The sequence below is a fragment of the Varanus komodoensis genome, unplaced genomic scaffold (genome assembly GCF_004798865.1).
Source record: "Varanus komodoensis strain SLA01 unplaced genomic scaffold, ASM479886v1 scaffold33, whole genome shotgun sequence".
Taxonomy (NCBI): Eukaryota; Metazoa; Chordata; class Lepidosauria; order Squamata; family Varanidae; genus Varanus; species Varanus komodoensis.
In genome coordinates, this window is record NW_025335817.1 from 8,991,827 (window position 1) to 9,012,584 (window position 20,758).

The 20,758-nt window shown below is 42.3% G+C and overlaps 1 protein-coding gene across 3 annotated transcripts in view; it reads left to right on the top strand.

Annotated features, from left to right (window-relative positions):
• The window catches only part of EFL1 (elongation factor like GTPase 1), a 57,497-nt gene that overhangs the window by 19,077 nt on the left and 17,662 nt on the right, over positions 1 to 20,758 (top strand). For all 3 annotated transcript variants that reach the window (XM_044438728.1, XM_044438729.1, XM_044438727.1), the window contains exon 15: positions 881 to 1,016. In XM_044438728.1, coding sequence (XP_044294663.1) covers positions 881 to 1,016 — 136 coding nt within the window. The remainder of the gene's footprint in view (positions 1 to 880; positions 1,017 to 20,758) is intronic.

The window sequence follows — 20,758 nt, forward strand, 5'->3', positions numbered from 1 at the left end:
CAGAACCAGAAATGCACTTTCGATTGTCATCAATCATTCCATGATCTTCTTCATGGCAAAAAAACTAGAGCATCCAATCATTAAAATGAAGCATAATTGTTCATATTTGTTAGTGATGTTATATTGAAATTTAGCATGTGTTCAGTAAGTTCAGTATTTCATGGCTAAGTAATGAATGGGGTTTTTAAAGTATAAATAGCTTCTGTTTACATTATATGGAATATATTATGGCAACAGTAATTGTAGCATTTTGTTCAAATAAAATGTGTTACCTGAACTGTATTTGCTAATGAATTCTGCACTGATATTTCACATTGGCAAGTGTGCTTCCATTATCTCAAGTTTGAAGGCCACTGGCCTAGGCTAAGAGCAGGAATGAGAAAGTAAACACCCGCATGCACCCAGAAGTGATTCCTTTGCAGCTGGAGTCAGCAATCAGATTTACAGGAGTGATGGTGGTGGGCCAAACCCCTTTCAGCTCCCATTTCCCTCTGGGTTGGCAACCAGAATGAAGCCGATTGTGTCACTCCTGCTGAACCTTCAGCTGTTGATCACTCTGGAGCTTTTTGGCTTGTGGAATCTGTCCCTTGAAAAATGCCTCTCCTTTCTGGCTATTCTTCTTGCCTTAACATACTTTTGTGGAAGCTTCTGGTAACAAAGTAAGCAGAAATAAAATAAGTAATCCGAGAATTTACAGGACTCCGTTTTCTTTACTGCTTGTAATCTTGCAGTGAATTTTTCTTTCTGCTGCTGCTTGGAATGAAACCTCAGAAAACATTCTTCTTTGTTCACAGTTCTTATGTTTTTGTTTTTCAAAAAAGTGTGTCCAGGAGCAGGGGCTATTAGTAACTTTTCTCTCTCTCCTGTTTCCTTGCTGCAGCTTCCTCAGGGATGTTCAGCCGCAGATGACCTCCCATCAGTACCCCATTTGACCTGCTGTACTGTGAAAGATCTCTACTTACTGATGGGAAGAGAACTAGAGGAGCTGCAGGAGGTGCCTTCGGGGAACGTGCTAGGTGGGTGTGCTTTAACTTTTTCACTCTGCCCTGCAGTGCTGTCGCAGGCAAAAGACGCATTTCTCTGATTGCCCTTGCAGTTAGATTAATTGTGAGCAGTAGGTTCGTTGTTGATTTGGAATAATTCATTTCTGCACTGCTCTTTAGCCTGCAAAATTCCAGGTGTGGTTATGAAGATCTTTGACTACTGGGGAGTGTAACTGTGCAATAAATAAATTCTTATAAAATACAGTGAGACAATGTATGGTAAATATACACAGCAATCCAAAGCAGCAGTTAAGCATCTTCATTAGCAAAGGGAAGCTACATCTTTTCATATGATAGGGTAACTAGAACAGAATTAAAGTGACCCTGTGGGTCATCCAACTGTATGAAAGTGTCTTACATTAAGATAGGCCATTGGTCCCTGTGGCCCAATCCTCTCCATTGATGACCAGTTGTTTTCCAGGGGCTTAGTTGAATCTTGGACCTTTGGCATAGAAAGCTTATGCTTTACCATTGAGCAGCACATACAGAAATAAACCAGGTTCAGTCCCGTGGCAACTTCCATCAAAGGTATCTGGAGCATCAAGGCTTTTTGCCTGAGTCTGTGGAAAGCCAGCACCAGTCAGAGAACACAATACTGGATTAGATAGACCAATGCTCACTGATAGCTCACTGAAAGGCAGTTTCATATATACAGTGGCTATTCTGCATAATCAGACTCCTCGAAGGAATGTACACAAGGAATTCTTCTGAAATTTTCAAGGTGAAAAAGAAGGCTTGTGATGCGGTTAAAGAACTCAGTCTTCACCTGTATAATTGCAGCGGGTAGAGATCACATTTTTGAAGTATTTAACTGTGGCACTTCAACATCCTATGGTGCATGTGTTTCATTCCAGCTAGAATTCATGCTTGCTTAAAAGCACCCATGGTGAACAAATTTCTGTGCCTGAACTGTTCTGGGTTCATTCGTATAAACATTAACCACTGATTAAAAAGTTGTCCAGATTGAATACATTTTTAGTATATGCCTAGAAAGTGGTAAGACTCAAATGGGTAGCAGTTTCTGATGTATTTATAATAGACTAGTCCTTTTCATCACTGGCATTAATATTGTATATTTCAAGAACTAGATCTTTATCTCTTCATAAAAGATGTGGGAAAATCAATTTACTTTCTAAATCTTTGTTTACCATGGAAACTTAAAACCCCTTCCAGATGCCCTTCCCTTACTTGATTTTAAAATGCTGCCTCAGATCCCATGTGATTCTCATTTCTTTTTATCAGCATTGGAAAAATGATCAATATCAGCATAATTCTATTTTATCAAAACTGGTTTTGATTAGGAATTTTGTTATAACCTTTGTTGCATGTTTTAATTATTGCCTGTATTCCGGTATCTTACATGTGTAGATGTCATACTGCCTTTGATCTGAAATTTATTTTTGTGAAATCCAAGAAATGTCTGAAGAATCCATTTACTTTCCAAAAGGCTAGAATTTTAAAGATATTACTGCAAAATGCTATACATGCCTCTGAAATAAGCCCTGTTGAGACCAATGGTACATTCTCCTTGCTAAATATATATATAGAAACAGAGCAAGTCAGAAGGGGCCTCCCAGGCCATCTAGTCTGACCCCTGGCTCCAGCCAGCCCTGCTTATGACATGCCCACCATATGCATGTCAAGCCTGTCTTTGAACACCCTCACAGATGGGTCCTCAACCACCTGCTTCCATACCCTCGGGGTCCTAACTGTCAGGAAGTGCATCCTGGCATCTAGATGGAACCTTGGTTCCCTGAGCTTTGCTCCGTTGGAGCACATCTTGCCTTCAAGTTACCATATATATAGGTTACCATAGCCTTCATATGGGGGTGGGGGTGTGTGAGAAAGTGAGAGAGGGACAGACCAACTATCTATTTGGGGGAATATAAAATATGTAGAGCTTTTTCCTTCATTATGTATTTGTGTTGTCCTGAAATAAAGGGGTCAATTAATTATGCCTCAGAATAGCCCCTTAAAAAAAAACTATCTAAAGACAGTGGGGGTGGGTGGGTGGGTGGACTGCAACCCTGGGCCTAACAAGATGCTGTCCTTGAAATCGTAGCTGGATTTCCAGTCTCTCTCAAATGTTAGCCACTAATCCACGGGAATAGTCCCTTCCCTGGCAGCATCACCCCCATCTCCCACCCACCCCAGAAAGGGAAAACTGGGTATGTAGCAAATACACACAAGTTTTTCCTTAAAACAGGTAAGCAACAGTTTGGGAGAGATTTTCATCTGGAAAGGAGCACAGGAGGAAGGGACGGAGCCCCCGTCATGCCGCACCGTGAGCCCTTCCCACATTCTGCTTGGCTGTCTCTTCATCAGTGTTGTGCTCTTATTTAAAAAGACAGGTGATTGGATCATAATTTTTTCTTTCCTCTAGTCAGGCTCTGCATATCTAAGACATATGGAGGGTTCAATGATTGTTTCAAGATTTTTTTCTTGAGATGAGGCTTTCAGCTAAAAGATAAAAGTGAATCAGTGAGTGGGTGGATTATTCCCGCTCAGGAATTATTACTGGGAGTCCAGGCAGGCCACACATGCAATTGTATCCTTACATCCCTGCAATATAAGCCATAGCACTGAATTTGACTATGTATTTTTCATTTAAACTATTGGTATATTTTAATCTGTTTGAATAATTATTAGATCACTACAGTTATTTGTTACAAGCAAAAGAGAATTAAACAAGCTTAGCTAACCACATTTTATAGAATCATTCTTAACATGGATCATCAAAATACAAACTTTATTGACTTGGCTATAATTAAGACCAGATTTAGCTTATGCTTGTCCTTCCATTATGATGTTAATTGAGAGCTACATGATGTGATGGATTTGATTAGCTAATCTTTTATCAGCAAACTTCTGCCCATTGGTAGAAGGGTGCTTGGGGGCCTCACCTGTGTGAAGCTGCTCTCCTAGTTCCATTGTGAATTACAGTCTGGTTTTGGTTTAGTTGGCACAGAAAGGCAGAATCAAGGTGGCAGTTCTCTTTAAAAAAGGAAAAACTTCCCTATGTTTTAAAAAAAGAACAACTCCTTACTAGTAGATAAGTAGTCCAGAAGAGACAGAGGTATAAGCTACTTTTTGAATTAGTTTTTTAAACCATAAAATTAGTTTTTTTCCTTAATGGAAAAGGTTATTTAAAGGTTAAAGGGTTATTTAAATATAGCTCCCACTGGCTGCCCAGCATTCTACCACCTCATCCTCCTCATGGTGGGCATGTCGTGAGCGGAGCTGGCTGGAGCTGGGGGTCAGACTAGATGGCCCGGGAGACCGCCTTCTGACTTGCTCTGTTTCTATGTTTTTCTGTGTTTCCTGTGTGTGTAGACCACACCTGAAAGGAACTTCTTGTTGCTTTCAGCTGTCAAAGAATAGAGGGGTTTTGTAAATTTCCACCTGCAAATGTCATAACTACTATTAAAATATCTTTATTTAACATGTCCAACAAGTACATAATTCTTCTACACTGCTCAGTGCTTTCTAGAAACAAGCATTAATAGTCTAAATCCCAACAGTGGTTACTTGATGGGCTTACTGTTTTTCATTCTGGTGGATTTTAGACAGGTTTTAAGCAAATTAGAAGCTGCAGGCTCCCAAAAGAGGCAGAGAGATTAAGCTGGTGCTTAACAGCTCTCAGGGCTAGTTCACACATGCAGCAGTTAAATACAGATGTGATTGCTGACCAGAGCTGATTCATATTTTACCTTTTCCCCATAAGTCCACATAACTGATAAAAGGTGGCTTTGTTTACCTCACTTGATGCTGATGCTTTTGAATGTATGAATCCATTCTGTGTGGAAGCATCATTTCAGTTATCAAGTTTTAAGCTTTTTCAGTAAACACTGGAAACTAGGCCATTGAAAAAGACAAATGCCATTCTGTTGGCAGTTCTTGGTTCAGGGTAAGGATGCCAGCCACCTCTGCCCACAGTATATGTGTGCATTACATATTTTCTGAATATAACCCATCTGCAAGTGATGATTTGTTCAAGATGAGTGAACACTGGGAAACATAATGCAGATTTGGTATCAGATTTTTAAAAGAAACATTTGTTTTTCCTTATGCATAATTGTTTTCATAGCTAAGGGATCCAAAGCTGTTGCAAATTTTGATTCCTTTCTCTTAACGACATGTTGTAACCTTTCAGTGGCATTTGTGTGCAAAAACCAACATTGCACTTCTCCCTATTCCTTTTTTTTAAAGCAACAGTTGCTACCAGCAAAGATTCCCCACCCTGAAAGTTTAGGCCAGCCTTTGCCCACTGCCATTCAGCTGTGTAGGACTACAGCTCCCATCATGCCTGACCCACACAGAAGGGCATTGCTTGGTTGGTTGTATGGGGTTTTGGGCAATGCGTATTCCTTTACATTGGGGGTAGACCCCCAAGCAGCCTCTAGATGTTCTAAACTACAGTTCCCATAAGCTCCAGGAAGCATGGTCCATGGTTTGGAGTTGTGGGAGTTACAGTCCAGAGGACATTGTGTTATCACCCCACCAGTGTATGTTCCCCTAAATATTTTACAGGTGCCTTTCACAGTTAATCTGTGTAGGACAAAAATAGTCAACGGTTGTTTTTTTAACAGCAGAAGAGAAACAGTTAGCATTGTTATGAGTATAGTGAATACAGCACACTTTCACAAGATCTTTACATAAACCATGAAAGATAACTCAATGTTGTTCTCAGACTGTGGTGGAGCTGAGCCTGATGGAAGCTTCTCAAAGCCTTCCTAGTTAAGTTTCTCAGTTTATAACAAAGTCTTCCTGCAGGTTTCTCAGTTTAGAACATTTGTCTCTTGCTGCTACACTTCACAAGAATTTTAGTATTGATGCAAAATATATAGATTAACCAATAAATAGCAAAATATTCTGTATGCTGGGTGACAAATATGGATAAGGGCTTTGTGTACTGCAAGGATTTCCTGGGAGTCTAGTACTTCTGTGTATGCCGTATACAAACACACATTGCAACCTCTGTTAACAGAGAGGGCTGGGTGACCCAGGACCAGAATTTTTTCTTTCCGGGCAGCAATATGTCCATATGTAATTTGGGAGCCTGTTTCTCTGTTTGTAGCTGCATCCAATGATCTGCTGCAAGAACAGAGGAAAGAACCCTGTTGGATTGGACCAGAAATCATTTTAGTTTCCTGTGTCCTGTTTCCCACAGGTGCAAACTAGATCCCTCCAGGAGGTTCACAAGTTAGAAGGAAATAGCGCCCCTCTGTGGTTGCCCAGCATTCATCTTGCAGCATGCCTTATTTGCTTATTTCCTATAGGCATTTCCTGTAGTCACAGTAACTGGACCTATCCTCTGCGAATTTGTGGCTCCAGTGTGTGACAACTTTGGGAACGAGTTTCTATCTTTAAAATAACACAGAAAACCTAGGTCTTGTGCTTGTAGAAAACTCTTGAAAATATACAGATGCCTGTTAAGGGGTTTTTAAACTTCCATTAATGAGAAGGATGGACTAATATATCTTTTCACATGCATATCTGCCTTGGACAGCTCCTTTCCCTTGCCCCATTGCATCTTTACTCCATTAGTTGCCTCCTCTCTTGCCCTTTCCCACCAGCTCCTGCCAAAATAATCATTGCAACATTTGGGAAAAACTTTGAAGAAATCAGAATAAATCTTGCAGTTCAACTACATTTAGGGGGGAATGACATAATACTGAATAAAAATATGGCATAGATATGGTTGTTCTTGGGACATAAAATGCATTCTCTCATTTGGGCAAACCCATTTGTATTCTTCATAAAGAATTAATTAGTGCCATCTCTGGACACTACAGGATTATTATATTTCCATATCTTTGGAAGGTTTGCCAGAATAATTTTCAGATAAATTATATGGCTCTCATGGCACTCAGTTTGAGATCTAGCAATCCTAGAGGAATTATAAAACATGCTTACAAATCAGAGTCTGGCTGGTGTGGACATGACCAAAGGTTGTTTGCTGTTGATTTTCCTAATAAGTATCTGCTTCTAGAAATGTTGGGGGTCCATTGTGTACATGTATGTAGCCCTAACTGCACTGAATATCGAGCATTTTCTTGCCTTTCCCCATTCGGTTGCTGCCTGGCATCTTCTGATGGGCCCTTCCCAGTATCCCTTGTTCCTTCCTTGTGACGGGGTGGACAGCTTCTTCCAGTTGTTGTTTCCTTTTAAAACCTCTTCCTGTATAAGAGAGCTCAGTTGGATGCTTGCTGTATTTAAGTTTAGAGGTAACTCTCACTATGTCTGCATTTTCTTTTAAAAAACAGCTAAAATACTGGATGCCATGAATATAGCATTTCCCAAACATTTTAAGCTTATTCGTTTATTTAAAACTTTTGTATGCCATCCCCCACGCAAGGCATCTCAGGGCGGCTCACAATCAATAAAGCTTGATTGTCGCTTTGGCACCACTGAAACAGGGAAATGCGCACAGCTAACAGATCGGTTGCACATTCGCACAATAGCTGCTTTTGTATGTTTTGTACACTCTTGATCATGGCAACACCCTCTAAAACAGCCATCTAGCAGACCTGTCTGCTTGGCAGTTGGAACTCTATAAAGGGGAAGCTTTGGGGGCACCTCTAGTAAAGCTGTTAGAGAATCAGGGTGTCATCAGACCAACAATGGCTTTCCAGGATTTCAGGAAGAATTTCAGAGATCTTTTTAAGCATAGATTCCTAGCCTGGGATCTTTTGTATGCCAAGGTGCTCTGCTGTGAGCCTATTTCAAGGCATTCTGAGAGAAGAATGAACTGTTCAGGCCGCATCCTTCCTTAGCAGCCAGGTGGCAATTTTCTGATGTTGGTCAAATGTTGCAAGGTGACATTTGTCAATGTGCTAGCACATGTATTTGCTCATTTGTAAATCCAAAAAACAGCTTTTTATCTAGAAGTAAATACTACAGAAAAAAACACCCTTATACATTTTACTGAGGAGGCTAGAATTGCGTATTAGATTCTCTTGCCAATGTGGATTTCTTTTTTGCAGGCAGTCTATTGTTTTCTTACAATAGGATGAACCTTCAGTGTAACATTTCCAAAACTGGGTGCCCTTCAAATGCACTCAAACTGCAACTCCTCTCATTCCCAGCCACCAGGCCTTAAATATTCTCCACTCCATGGAAAGAGCATCTGTAAACATGAAAAGCATTTTAAAGTGGCTTTGTCAGGCAAATACCGACCAGGGAGTGTTGCCACCTTCCACAAGGAGTTGAGGAACTGTGCTGTTTGCCGCAGCATCCTTTCTTAATTATTATTTCTATGCAATTGCTTGTGCCAATTTCACACTGTCTGACTCAGTAGTTTGATTCTTACAAGTAGCCAGCCTGTAGCCATGCCAGCTATACAAAGCATCTCTGCTCAGCCCTTGCTATTGAACGCAGGAGGGCAGCCTTTCTCTCAATACTATGCTCACCAAGGGAGAAAGGCTTTGAAAACAAAGGAGGCTCAAATATTCTGTCTGTGACTCTGCTAAAGGAGAATAATTCTCATAGTAATTGGCTAAGAAATGGGGAGAGATCAATCAAACCTCACTGTTCTTGTCATTCCATTATCAACATACTTAAAGGTTCATAATTGCTTTGCTGCTGTTGAATATCACAGTTATCGGCCCAATCCGTCTATCCTTTGTTCCATTTTGTCTTCCCTTCTCAATTGTGATCTGCATTTAAGTGCAACCGGGTTGTACAGCAGAAGAAGAATACAAAATTTTCCTGTGAAAAGAGTTTCCCCTTTTGGGTGGGTGACACCATGGGCCTTTCTATATGCCGTTTGAATTGCTGAGCTCTGTGCAGTTTCAGTGCTGCCAGGGAAGCTTTTACACTTGATTGTATTGCTTGTTTGGTATTGTAGCAAGGTATATAACAACTCTCAAAATGGTTTTAGCCAGTGAATCTGGATATAGAGGATGACTGTGTCTTTTAAATGAAGAAGACTGTGTCTCCTGCCTTTCTTCATAGAACTCAAAGTGGCATCTCTAGAATGCTCTGGTGGCTTAACACCCAGGCCCAGACGGGCTCGACGTCAGCAAGATTACTGTATCCTCTCCCTACAAACTGTATTAACCAGCATGGCTGACTAGTGAATGCCAGGAGCAGTTGTCCAAGACATCTGGAAGGCACCGCATTGGAGAAGGCTGGTACAAACATGGCAGTCTTATTAGAAGTCTGCTAGACCAGACTATGGGTCCACCTAGTCAGCATCCTGTTCCTAATAGTGGGCAGCTAGAGGCACTCAGGTTGTCCTCTGCACTGCTCAGTTGGAACTTGGAGGTTAGCGTCTGCCATCATGGCTAGCTGTTGTCCGTAGGCCTATCCCTGTGAATTTGTCCAGTTGTGGAGTTCCCAGTGTGGTACATGTAGGCACCAGCATAGCTATGGATAGCTCTCTTGGCGGCCAGCAGGCTCCATGCCCTTCCTCATTTTTATGTTACTTCTTGACATCTTACTCTTAATTTTTATCTAGGAGGCTAGTTTGCTGCAGATGCTGCCCTCCAGCACCATCTTTATTTGTGTTCATAAGGATGTTTTGGAGCTCAAAGGTGTCCTTTCCTTTGTACTTGGGCAAGTTATCTATTTTTATTCTTACGATTCCTTTATAATGTGTGCTTTGTGACTTCATACCCAGACTCTTTATGAATGAGCAAGCACCCCACCCCACCCCATGGCAACTGTTCTAGGAGAAATTCCATTATATTCTCTCAATTTCCACAATGCCCACTGCCCAGAAGGTTTGGGGACCCCTTTAATAATCCATCATTTCTTAGACATCTAAGCTAGTGACCATCTCTGCAGATTATGGCAGTGGATTCTGTAAGTTAATTACATGTTCAGTCCTTTGTTTGGCCCAAGGAGGCTCATTTTTAAAGTAATAGTAACTGGAATATGAATAACATAAGGGAGTGTGTCAGGACCTAAATTGTCTTTACTTAGAAAAAATGTAAAATATTATGATTGTGCCTTTTAATTTTCATAGCTGCAGGCAATGTCTTCAGTTGTCATCTCGTTCCACAGAAGTCCTAGCAATTTTACCACTGAAATGAAGTAATAAGTATTTTATTACTTTCTGATAGTACCTAATTTCTGTGTGTTACCTAGTGGCTTAATAGAGGTAGATGTGAATTGTGAGAGCTCCTGAAAGTTAGTGAAGTAAAACATCCCCCATCCCACCCCGGCAGCCTGCTTATTCTGTATATCTGTCGTAGTGTTGTATATTGTTAGAACAACCTAATTGCGTATTTTTGAATTTGTTCAGTTATTCAAGAAGGGTGAGTTGGCGACAATTAGAGTAATGCTGAATGCCCTGTTTAAAAAGGCACAAACCTTTTTGTTTGTTTTAAGGCTAGGTATTTGATTATCTTTTCTGCTGTATTGATCCTGATTTACTAAATGAAATCCAACCTGGAAGAGAGTGTGTCTCTGCTCAATCCAGAAAAATGGCAACCACTGCCATGTTTCTCTATTTTATTGCTCTTTGAATGCTTAATAGGAATTCTCTGCCAAGGCAGTCCTAATCTTGCAAGCCTCCCATTGATTCTGTATCCTGAACAAATTACCCAATAAGCAAAATACATACATAAATAAATGCCATTTTGCTATTTATGGGAGTGGAACTACAGAGGACAATATAATCCCACCTTTTCTCCTTAGAAAACTTTATCCAACCATCCTTTGACTTCTGAGATCTCAACAGGTAATTGCCTTCACACATTCAACCTTATTTTCACAACCATGAGGCTTAGAAACTTCATTTTCTCTTTATGGAAACTAGTGAGTTGCTCTCTCCACCCAACACTCTTTTCTGCAATTCTCCCACGCTTGTACAGAAAATGTAGCACCTGGCTTTAACCTGGGGGAGGAATACTCATTATGATCTCTCTGCTCTATCTGCCAGCCCATTCTTGAGATTTTAATATTTTTCCCCTTTGTTTTCCCCCTTTAGTTAGCATGCCATATGACACAAACTGCATTTCAGGCTTTCCTAAGTTTTGGAATAGGAGTGCTGTGCACAATGGTGTCCTGCACTTCAGGAAACACAATTCCTGCACGTTTGGGGAAGGAATGTTGAATTCATTCCTTGGATCTCGCCCCATATATGCTGCTTAGAAGAACTGATAGTTAGAATGCTGGTCCATTGGTATTTTTTCCCGAGAAACTTCTCCAGCCTGGGGTCTGTCTTGGACATCCCACTTCGTAAACCATTAAGCAAGGTTTCCCCAAGGGCAGTCATCTGATGGACCCTGGGAGAAATGGAGCATTCTTTTGGCATTTTGTGCTGTCTTTGAAACACATAAATATGGCTGGTGCTGGATTCAGGCTAGACATCATTTACTAGCGTCCTCCTATATGACCCTGCAAAAGTAGGTGAGCAGACAGCTGAAGTAGTCCAGCTTTAAGCTCTTCCAAGATTTATAAGGTTGAAATCTGCCCAGTCTGTCATTTACTATGAAGTTTCAGGTGTTGTGGGGACCGTGGGAGCAGCAAGAGTAGTTGAAGGAAAAAAAATGCCATGCTGGTCCATGAGGGAAAAAAAATCCAAAATCCAGAGTTGGGCAATGTCTTCATTAGGACCAACTGACTTTCCAAAAAAAAGTGTTAGCTTTTATACTAAGAAGTACAAAAAACAAGAGGGGGGAGTGCAAAAATTAACCAGATCACATGACGAACTCATGACCCTAACAACTGATTTATATTTGGACTTTTCTGTTTCTTCCCTACTCCCCTGCTTTTTGAGCCATCTAGCTTGCCAAAGTGTTCTGGAGAATCTGAAAGCTTTACATATTTCTGGAAATTTGATTGGCTCTACTAAAAATCAGTTCGGTCATCGTTTGCTTCTGTATGTTCTGTAAGTCAGAACATACAGAACCTTGCTAGTGATGTCCCTTTTGAAGTTCATGCCTTACTAGTATTTGAAGTATACTTGTTCATTTACATGGACCCATCAGTGACCTGTGGATAGAGTTAAGTGTTAGTAAGAGGTTTCTTTTAATGGGGGTCCATTTTGTCCCCCTTGCTATTTAACATCTACATGAAACCACTGGGAGAGGTCCTCAGGGGGTGTGGGCTGCGGAATCACCAGTACGCTGATGATACCCAGCTCTACCTCTCGTTCTCCACCAATCCAGGTGAGGCAGTGGCTATACTGAACCGGTGCCTGGCCGAGGTAATGGGCTGGATGAGGGCCAATAAACTGAAGCTCAATCCAGACAAGGTGGAGGTCTTGTTGGTGGGTGGTTTGGGCTTTGGGGCGGGGGACTTGGGCCTTGTCCTAAATGGGGTTGCACTCCCTCTGAGGGACAGGGTTCGCAGCTTGGGAGTACTCCTCAACCCTGAGCTGTTGTTAGAAGCTCAGGTGACGGCGGTGGCAAGGAGCGCCTTCCTTCAGCTTCGGCTGATCCATCAGCTGCGTCCCTACCTGGAGAACGATTGCCTGGCGACAGTGACCCACGCGTTGGTAACTTCCCGACGAGATTTCTGTAACGCTCTACGTGGGGCTGCCCTTGAAGATGGTCCGGATACTTCAATTGGTGCAAAACAGAGCTGCCAGGTTGCTGACGGGGACTGGGTGTTGTTCTCATATAACCCCCAGTTCTCCGTCAGCTTCACTGGCTCCCTATTGAAGTCCGGGCCCAATTCAAGGTGTTGGTTATGACCTATAAAGCCCTTAACGGCTTGGGACCTGGTTATCTAAAGGAACGTCTGCGTCCATATATATGCCTGCCCGCCCCCTGCGATCAGCAGCAGATGCCCTTCTCCAGGAACCCTCCATGGAGGGCCTTTTCTGAGGTGGCGCCTCACCTATGGAATGCGCTCCCCAGAGAGGTCCACCTGGCACCGTCATTATTTGCTTTTCAGCGCCAGGCAAAGAACTTTTTATTTAAAAGTTATTTTAACTGTTAATTTATTATTATTGTATTTATAGATTTTAATGTATAGCTGAGATGGTACCAGTTTTTAAATTATTGCTTGTATTTTATGTATGTTGTGAGCCTCCCCGAGGCTTTGTTGTGATGGGGGCGGCATAGAAATGTTTTAAACAAACAAATAAATAATCCACTTAAATAACTTAGATGGTTAAATGATTAAAGTATTTGTTAGGCACGTGGTTGGTTCACTGACAATATTTATATTGCTTGTTAAACTAATTACATTTTTCAGTTTCCTGCTGTATAGACACATTTAAGGCTTTTCTTTCATCCCCTGCCTGGCTTCAGTCCTGGAGAAGGGGATTCAGAACAGTACCTGACCTCATGTTGTGCTTCTGAGAGACAGCCTGACCTCCAGGCCATGCTCTTGGTTCAGGGGCAGAGTCTTGGCATCCCCAATTGCTTTTGGTCGCCTATTAAGGCCCCTTCCCAATAAAGACTGATGCTTGACCTTTCTCAGTCATATTTTGGGTACCATAGGTAAACATTTCATCCAAGGTATAGTTAGCCTTTTTTTAAGACTGCAGGGGACAGGTCTGAGAAAAAGATTTATAACTGATCATATGAATGGGTAAATCTTCCGTGTATCATCTCTACTAGTGATGTGCATATGTTCTACTTGGAAAAAAACTGGATGTGGTGTGTGTTTGCCATTTTTTAATTTTGCAGTTACTAACAAAATGAGCTACCCTTTATGGCATGGATGCATGGCTTCAGGCTTGCAAGATTATTTTGTTTTTCACTAACCAGAGCCAAGTGCACATTAATAGCTTAGGTGGGTGGCTGTATGCTAAAGATTCAGGGAGAGTTCTCTTGCATGCTCAACCCAGAACATGGTGATCAGTCACAGAACCAAACTCACAAGTCCTTTCACATAAAATCCACTCCTAGTTGCTCTGTTCGATTGTTGTTTTTCTGTGTCAAAATTTGCAGGAAAACCTTTTAGTTCCCATTATTAGACATTTGGAGTTGGAGACCTATTCCCTGTAGTTCTTCCAGAGATCTGCCACGTCTTCACTCACCTAAGTCGTGCATGACACGCAGGTCCCACCCCTACCAGGTATACCTGCTGTGAAATCTTAGAAGCCCTGGGAGGGGCAGGTCTCGAGAGTCATTCATTGCCCATCTCTCTCCGCCCCGCAAGACTTCAAGGCTAGAATGAGTTATGCATAGTGGGAGGGTGTTTGCAGAATGTTTAGTTTTTGTGCACTTCTTGGTGCAGAATCTAACAGCTTTTTTGTAGTACGTAGTGCACTTATTTTTCGTACATAGTGCTTTGAAAACTTATGGGAGATCGGGAGGGGGGGTATAAGGAAAAGACCTGCGAAACGGCATAGTTCTTCCAGTAAATGTTATGTGCCATTCTTCAGTTTTATTGTGGATTAAAGGCCCCTAAACCATTTTTCTTTACTCTTTATTTACAATTTTAAGAAATGAATTAGGGTCCACTTGCATCTCTTAAGCCTAATCCAACATAGAGCTATTCCTTATTCCCTTCTCCCCACAAAAACTATTCCTCTTATCACTGGTTTAGTGCTGACTGTTATAATACTAGCATCACTAGTAGATGTGCACAAGAGTCTTGTCAAAAGTCTGGTATTTTAATCAGCTGCAAAGACAAGAGTGTGTTAAAGTGGGTTAATGTGATGGCAGTCGCTCTATTTTTAGTATTTTCTACTGTCTGTAATTGGTAGAAAGAATGTTTAGGTATCTGTTCACAGGGCAAAAGTAGCACTGGGTAGACTGTACTGAGAATACACATATCCCTTTGTACTTCCATGGAGTAGTTTGGATGTTCTACCAAAACATCAGTGGAAAGCATTGATTCACTTACAGCATCTCTCTAGCCATTTCTGGAAGCCATCCTGTAGAGCCTGTCTACATTTACGGAAGGACAGAGACTGGAACGAGTTGAGCTGTGCCACCTCAGACTGCAGGTTGGAAAAGCACATCAAGCATGCATGGGCGCGCACAGAGAAACGTCAAAAAGCAGCAAACGTTTCTCTGCCAAGTGGTACAGGTAGCAACGTTTTTCACGAAAGGGCCCCTTTTTAAACTTACAGCAATGTTTCTTTGAGGCAGAGCATTCAGGAATGGCATCTACCACCTGGCATGGCACCTCCACTCAATGACTGCAGAATTATATTGGTTCATGAGTACGAGAAGCATTTCTGGCATGTTAAAGAAATGCTTTGAATTATTTGATAACAAAAGTTGTTGGTATTTACTGGTGTTAGGCCCGATAACTGATCCAGGCAAACGTATGACCTTCAGAAGCAGAATAAATTCTGTACGCTAAGCCTGTGCAAAATTTATTTGATGCGGGAAATGATGTATACTGGTTATGGACTACTCATTTTCATAAATCAGTTTGTGGCAGCTGCCTTACGTATGGTTAAAGTTGCCAGGGTTTGGTGCAGATGTGCCTTTTCCCAGTCCTGTAACCATATTTAAGAGACAGGGCAGCCTTCTCAAACCTAGTGTGCTCTAGCTGTATTGGACTACAACTCCCGCCAGCCCCAGCGCTGACCATGCTGCCTGTGCTTGATTGACTAGTCTGTGGTATTGCGATTCATTATGAACAGGTTTTCAGGGTTTGAAAGTTGCCATTAATATTGGAGCAGATGTATCATTAAATCCTGGTTGACAACGAAAAAAACATGAAGGAGAAGCCTCTGAAAAAGGAGCCCACAAGCTCACCGCGGCATTCCCGGTTAAGTATCTAAGCTGCGCTTAAATAATCAGGCAGTGCCATGTCCGCAGTGGTCCCAGGTTATATTGGCAATTTTCTCTGACGTGCTCATTTTCTGATCTACATTTGGAAGTAACGTCCATCGTGCCCACACATGCTTCTTTTTAAACTTGTCAGCGTTAAAATAAGCAAGTAAAAGTCTAATCTCAAGAATCCGCAGACTGCTAGGCACTTGGTTTTCCTTGTTAACTCGTCCCAAAGGCTGAAGTGACCTCAAAGCTGATGTGGTTTTGGCCACATTGCCCCATTTAAAGGAAGCAGTTGGCAACAGGCAGTGTTTTGAAAAGCTGTCATCCTCTTTGGCTTGTGTCTGGTTGCCACAAGCATTTCAATGGCATGATGTGGCTGGGTCCCACCTCCCCGGAGCATCGCCTGACTTTGATCAGAGAGTTGGAGGACAACTCAAGGCAATACTTCAAAAAGTAGCAAGCAACACGATTGCAGAAAACAGGCTTCCATCATTTTGCTTTCCCTATCCACAGGTTTACTTAAAAAAAAAAGCTTTAAAAAAATCAGTACAAATGAAGACCTTCATAAAGTATCTCTTTCAGTACAATAACATGCAGTAAAAACAAACATACCATTGCATTAATACTGCAAGAGCTTTCTGCAGGCATTCAGGTTTGTATATTTTTACAGGTGCTGACGAAGAGACTGCTGTGGAATATATGTGTTTAATGCTGAAAAATAAAACCCTCTTTTCCAAACTCTCCATTCTCACTTTTAGATCACAGTAGACATTTACCAAAATTTAGAACACTTCTTTATTCCCCAACTTTAAAAAAAAATCATCCCATAGTTGGCCCAGACATTATGGCTAATCCATTGCTTTACCATCCTGCAGTGTTGACTCTAGGTTTTGGGGAGTCCTTCAGCAAGATGCCCACAATAAGCCCTGCCTTGCCTGCTTGTAACTGCCTCTTACTTTGTCTCTGAATCTAACTCTCCCTTGGAGAGGATGCGAGAGAGAGCGCGCAGGTGAATAAGTGAGTAGTAGCAACTGGTTGTCCTTTTGCTTGCTTTTCTTCGTATGCTATGGGACTGAGAGACAGTAGGTCATGAGTCCTCAAACTATGGCCCACGGGACAAATCCGGCCCGCCATGCCCATTTATCCGGCGTGGACACTTGCCGCCTCGCCGGCGGTGGCTTGCTCACTCGGAGATAGTTTTGGACTTGCTGGGAGATCTCCAAGCAAGTGAACCACCACCATGGGTGCCCCACGCCGCCTCACCAGCCCGTACACCCAGGCACCCTCGCCTCACCAGCCCACGCCGATCGCCACTGCCTTTCAGCTGGCCCCCTATTGAAAAAGTTTGAGGACCCCTGGAGTAGGTGAACAAATCGCAGTTGCAAGGAAAGGAACTACAGGGCCGGGAGCTAGCACTGTTAGCAGTGGGGTCCCTGTTGGGCACAGGCCTGGACAGGTGTCCAGCAATGCTAATCCTTAACACGGACCATCGGTGTGGTGACATAGGCTCAGACACTCCCTTCTCCCAGGTGTCCTGCCAGGTCCTGCTTTGTGGGAGCCATAGCTTGTTTGGAGCAGGCAAACTGTGGCTACCACCAGCTGTATTTTTTTCCCTCTCCAAGTGCCCTGCAATTAAATACTTGTGCTTTGTATTTTGTGGCATTAGATCTCTCAGCAGTATATTTTAATGTATGCTTAATAAAAGAAAAATATTTCCTTCGTGCTTTATTATGTGGGTAAAATTGCAAAAGTGTTTTATTGGTGGTTCTGGCCTGGGTGCAGGTCAGAAAGCTGGTTTTGTTTTGCGAAGAGTTCAGTGAAAGAAGAAGTTAGTCTAATAACATCAAGTTTGCTCAGATTTGGTGCACTGGAAAATGTTAACTAAGTTTCAGCAAGCACTGCTAAGGTTAGAGTTTTAGAACAGGGTAGGGTTGTATATAGAATGAATCCTATAGACTTATTTGTGGTCAAACACAACTGATGTTATAGCATTTAATTCTGTGCTACCCTTAGGCCTCATGTTGTTAAAACTCCATTCTCAGGGCCTTGCTTTCTCTTGCCTTATTTCTCATGATCATTGGCTGAGCTGCTCTGACGTCACTGAAGGGGTTTTCCAAGTTTGTCCCATATCAGGCAGCTAGGGACTTAGAGGGTTAATTTACTTGAAAATAAGGTCAATTAAGATGTTGCTACCTAAATTCTGGGACCTGTGACATTTATTATTCCAGAAATAATTGTGTGGTTACTTCACCCTCAAGCTGCATCTCTTTATTAACCTGTTCTGGCATGTTTATGAATGGATAGATAATGTAATCCTTGAAGTCATATCCATTTTCCAGCTTTAAGCCTCACTTACGTGGTTCAAACACAGTGGGAACCCAGTTGCTCTCTAAAGATCTTGATGGAGCATGAGCTGGTTCAGGTTGTTATCATGGATCAGCTAGAGCCAACTGGGGTGCCTGAAGTGCTGCAGCAGTGTTCATTTCTAATACTTCATGCTGTATTAAACCATGAGGTATGGCATTCTTCAGATCACTAGTCTTAGCAGAATGGTAAAAGTTTTGACTCCGTTTATGTTGTAGAACCAAGACCTAGTTTAGAGCTTTGGCTGTTGGGTGCTAAGAAAATGGCAACCGTAGTTCAGGCAACGTTCTTTCATTGCAGAGGTTGCCTGCAGTGGGGAAACATGGTCTCACCTGCCCATCTTGCTGCAGGGGCTGCCAGGTGTCAATATATCAAATATATTTATTTATTTCAAATATTTATATCCCGTCCTACATAAAAAAACATCCCAGGATGGCTTACAAAAATTATATCAATTGATAACAACAGCAATAGCAATCATAAACAACAAAAACAATACTAGCGAAAAATCAAAACCAAAAACAAGAAGCGACTGTGAGTGCTAAAACCAATTAAAATTTATAATTCTTAAAATGGTGGGTAAATAAAAAGGTTTTCACCTGGCACCAAAAGGAATATAAAGTCGGCACCAGACAAACATAATGCTTACATAGAGACTAATTAAGTCCAGTGCCCAGACTGTTCATTACTGGATTCCTGGTAACAGCCCTGAGATCCAAGCCTACTCACAGCTTTTTCTGAATGCGACATGTGAGTAGAAATGGCGGTAGATGTCATCCAGGGGATGGTCCCCCATCCTAAGTTTTCATTACGTAGAGGAATTTGTCCAAAACAGATCTGAAACACTGTCTTGAGCGATCCTGCTTATGCTTGTCATCTCTCTTCCTCACATAGTGCAAATCCTTGGGTACAGATCCTGGTTGCAGGATCCTGGTTGCAGAAAGGAGAAAGCTTCCAGAGTAAAAATGCTCCATAGTTGGTGACCTTGTTGCAGCAGATGGGGATCTGTCGCTGGGTCGCGCTCCGGTTGCTCTGCAGTGCGTGTGTTTCGCAATAGCAACATGCCCTCTTCACTCCTCCCTATTAGGCTGTTTGGACCACTGAGCACTTACGGGCACCCTGACCCTCCATTTGCTTCTGCATCCCCAAACCACTGTTTGCCCCACATTGCTCTGGGTGGTGGAGCACAAGGTGCTAGTAGAAAACGAAAGAGCCTGAGGTCTGTCTGCTCCACCTCTACAAATGGATCTTCTCAATACTGCGTCTGTGCTTCTGTTTTTATTATCGCATCTTTTTTCCTCTAGACCTTGCTGGAGAAGAATAGGTGCAATACCTGTACACACTCTAGACTGCTGTTTTGTATTTATCTTTGCTTTTGTTTAAAAGCTATGGTATCTTAGGCATTACAACTTAGGATTGCATTTTAAAAGTACTCCAACACAGTGTTCACTTCAAAGACAAGTGAAAGAGAGGGGAACCGGCCGTTTGCAGCCTTATAGGATGAAGAAGCAAATGATGGACTTTCCTGTTGTCGAGAAAGGCAGCTGACATTTGGCTTCCAGTGTTTTTGCTTTGTCTTGGAGATGCTGCCTGGCCGCTGTTTGCTTGTGGTTGACACATGACGCCGCTCAAGCAAGGATCTTCGTTTAGTCAGCAGAAATATCAGCCAGACACATCTGGCTTCTGAGGAGCCCTTGGTGGCAGCAAGGCCCTGAAACAAATTGGTGTGTATGAGCAACTGTGCGAGGCGTTCGTACCATATGCCGCATGGGAAGAGAGAGGGAAGAACTCACTAACAAATGATAGAGTGCCCACTAGAAAGAGGGCTTGTTATAGCAAGTTTTTCCCGAGGACTTTCTGAAGTCACAGGTCGGCGTGGGTGCAGAATCTCTGTCTGGGGGACCTGGGGAGGCCAGATGTGGCCTCTCAGGGCTGGAGGTCTACACTCTTGCTATAGATGTTCCTGGTGGTGGTGCCATGAGATTTGGCTGAGGAAGTTGACTACAAGCAGTTATTCCTGAGAACTACTTAAATGTTTTGCATAAACTAGGCAATGTGGCTAATAGGAATGATGGGAGTTGTAGTCCAAAATATCCAGAAGGTAACAGGCTGGGAAAAGCTGGAATATATCATTAATTAGGCCAGTATACCAGACTGTCTTGTCAAAGGTTGAAATCCTTTAACATGGGGTATGTTATTTCCTGGGACCGCTTAACCTGACTTTTCTTCCCTTGATATGCCTTCTGCCTTGCTTAAATTTGAATCTGGTGAGTACAGACTGTTTTTCTTGGTATATTTTTATATCCGCTGGCATTTCAACTTGTCAGCCTATCCCTCCTCTTGCCATCTCCCCCTTTTTGAAAGAGGCCATACCATGGTGATGCTGCTTTTTCGTTTTCTGGTTTTGATGCAGGCAGCATGCAAACTGCTGAAAAACGACCACCCACTTTCCCATGAGTGGGGTGGCCCTTGCAGAGGACGCAACGCAGCCTCCTCAGAGGGTGCTGGACAATCTGTAAATGACAGAGTAGAAATATGTTGTATTGCCTCCAGCACATGAAGAGGTAATGCGTGCCTCTTATATAAAGCTATCTGCAGTTTGTCTTCAACCAGTAGCATTCAAAGAATCCTTGAGTGCGAGTTTTGTTTTTAAATAAAATATTAGGGAGAATCAATAACTCTCTGCTGAAAAATGCTTACGTGGCTTGC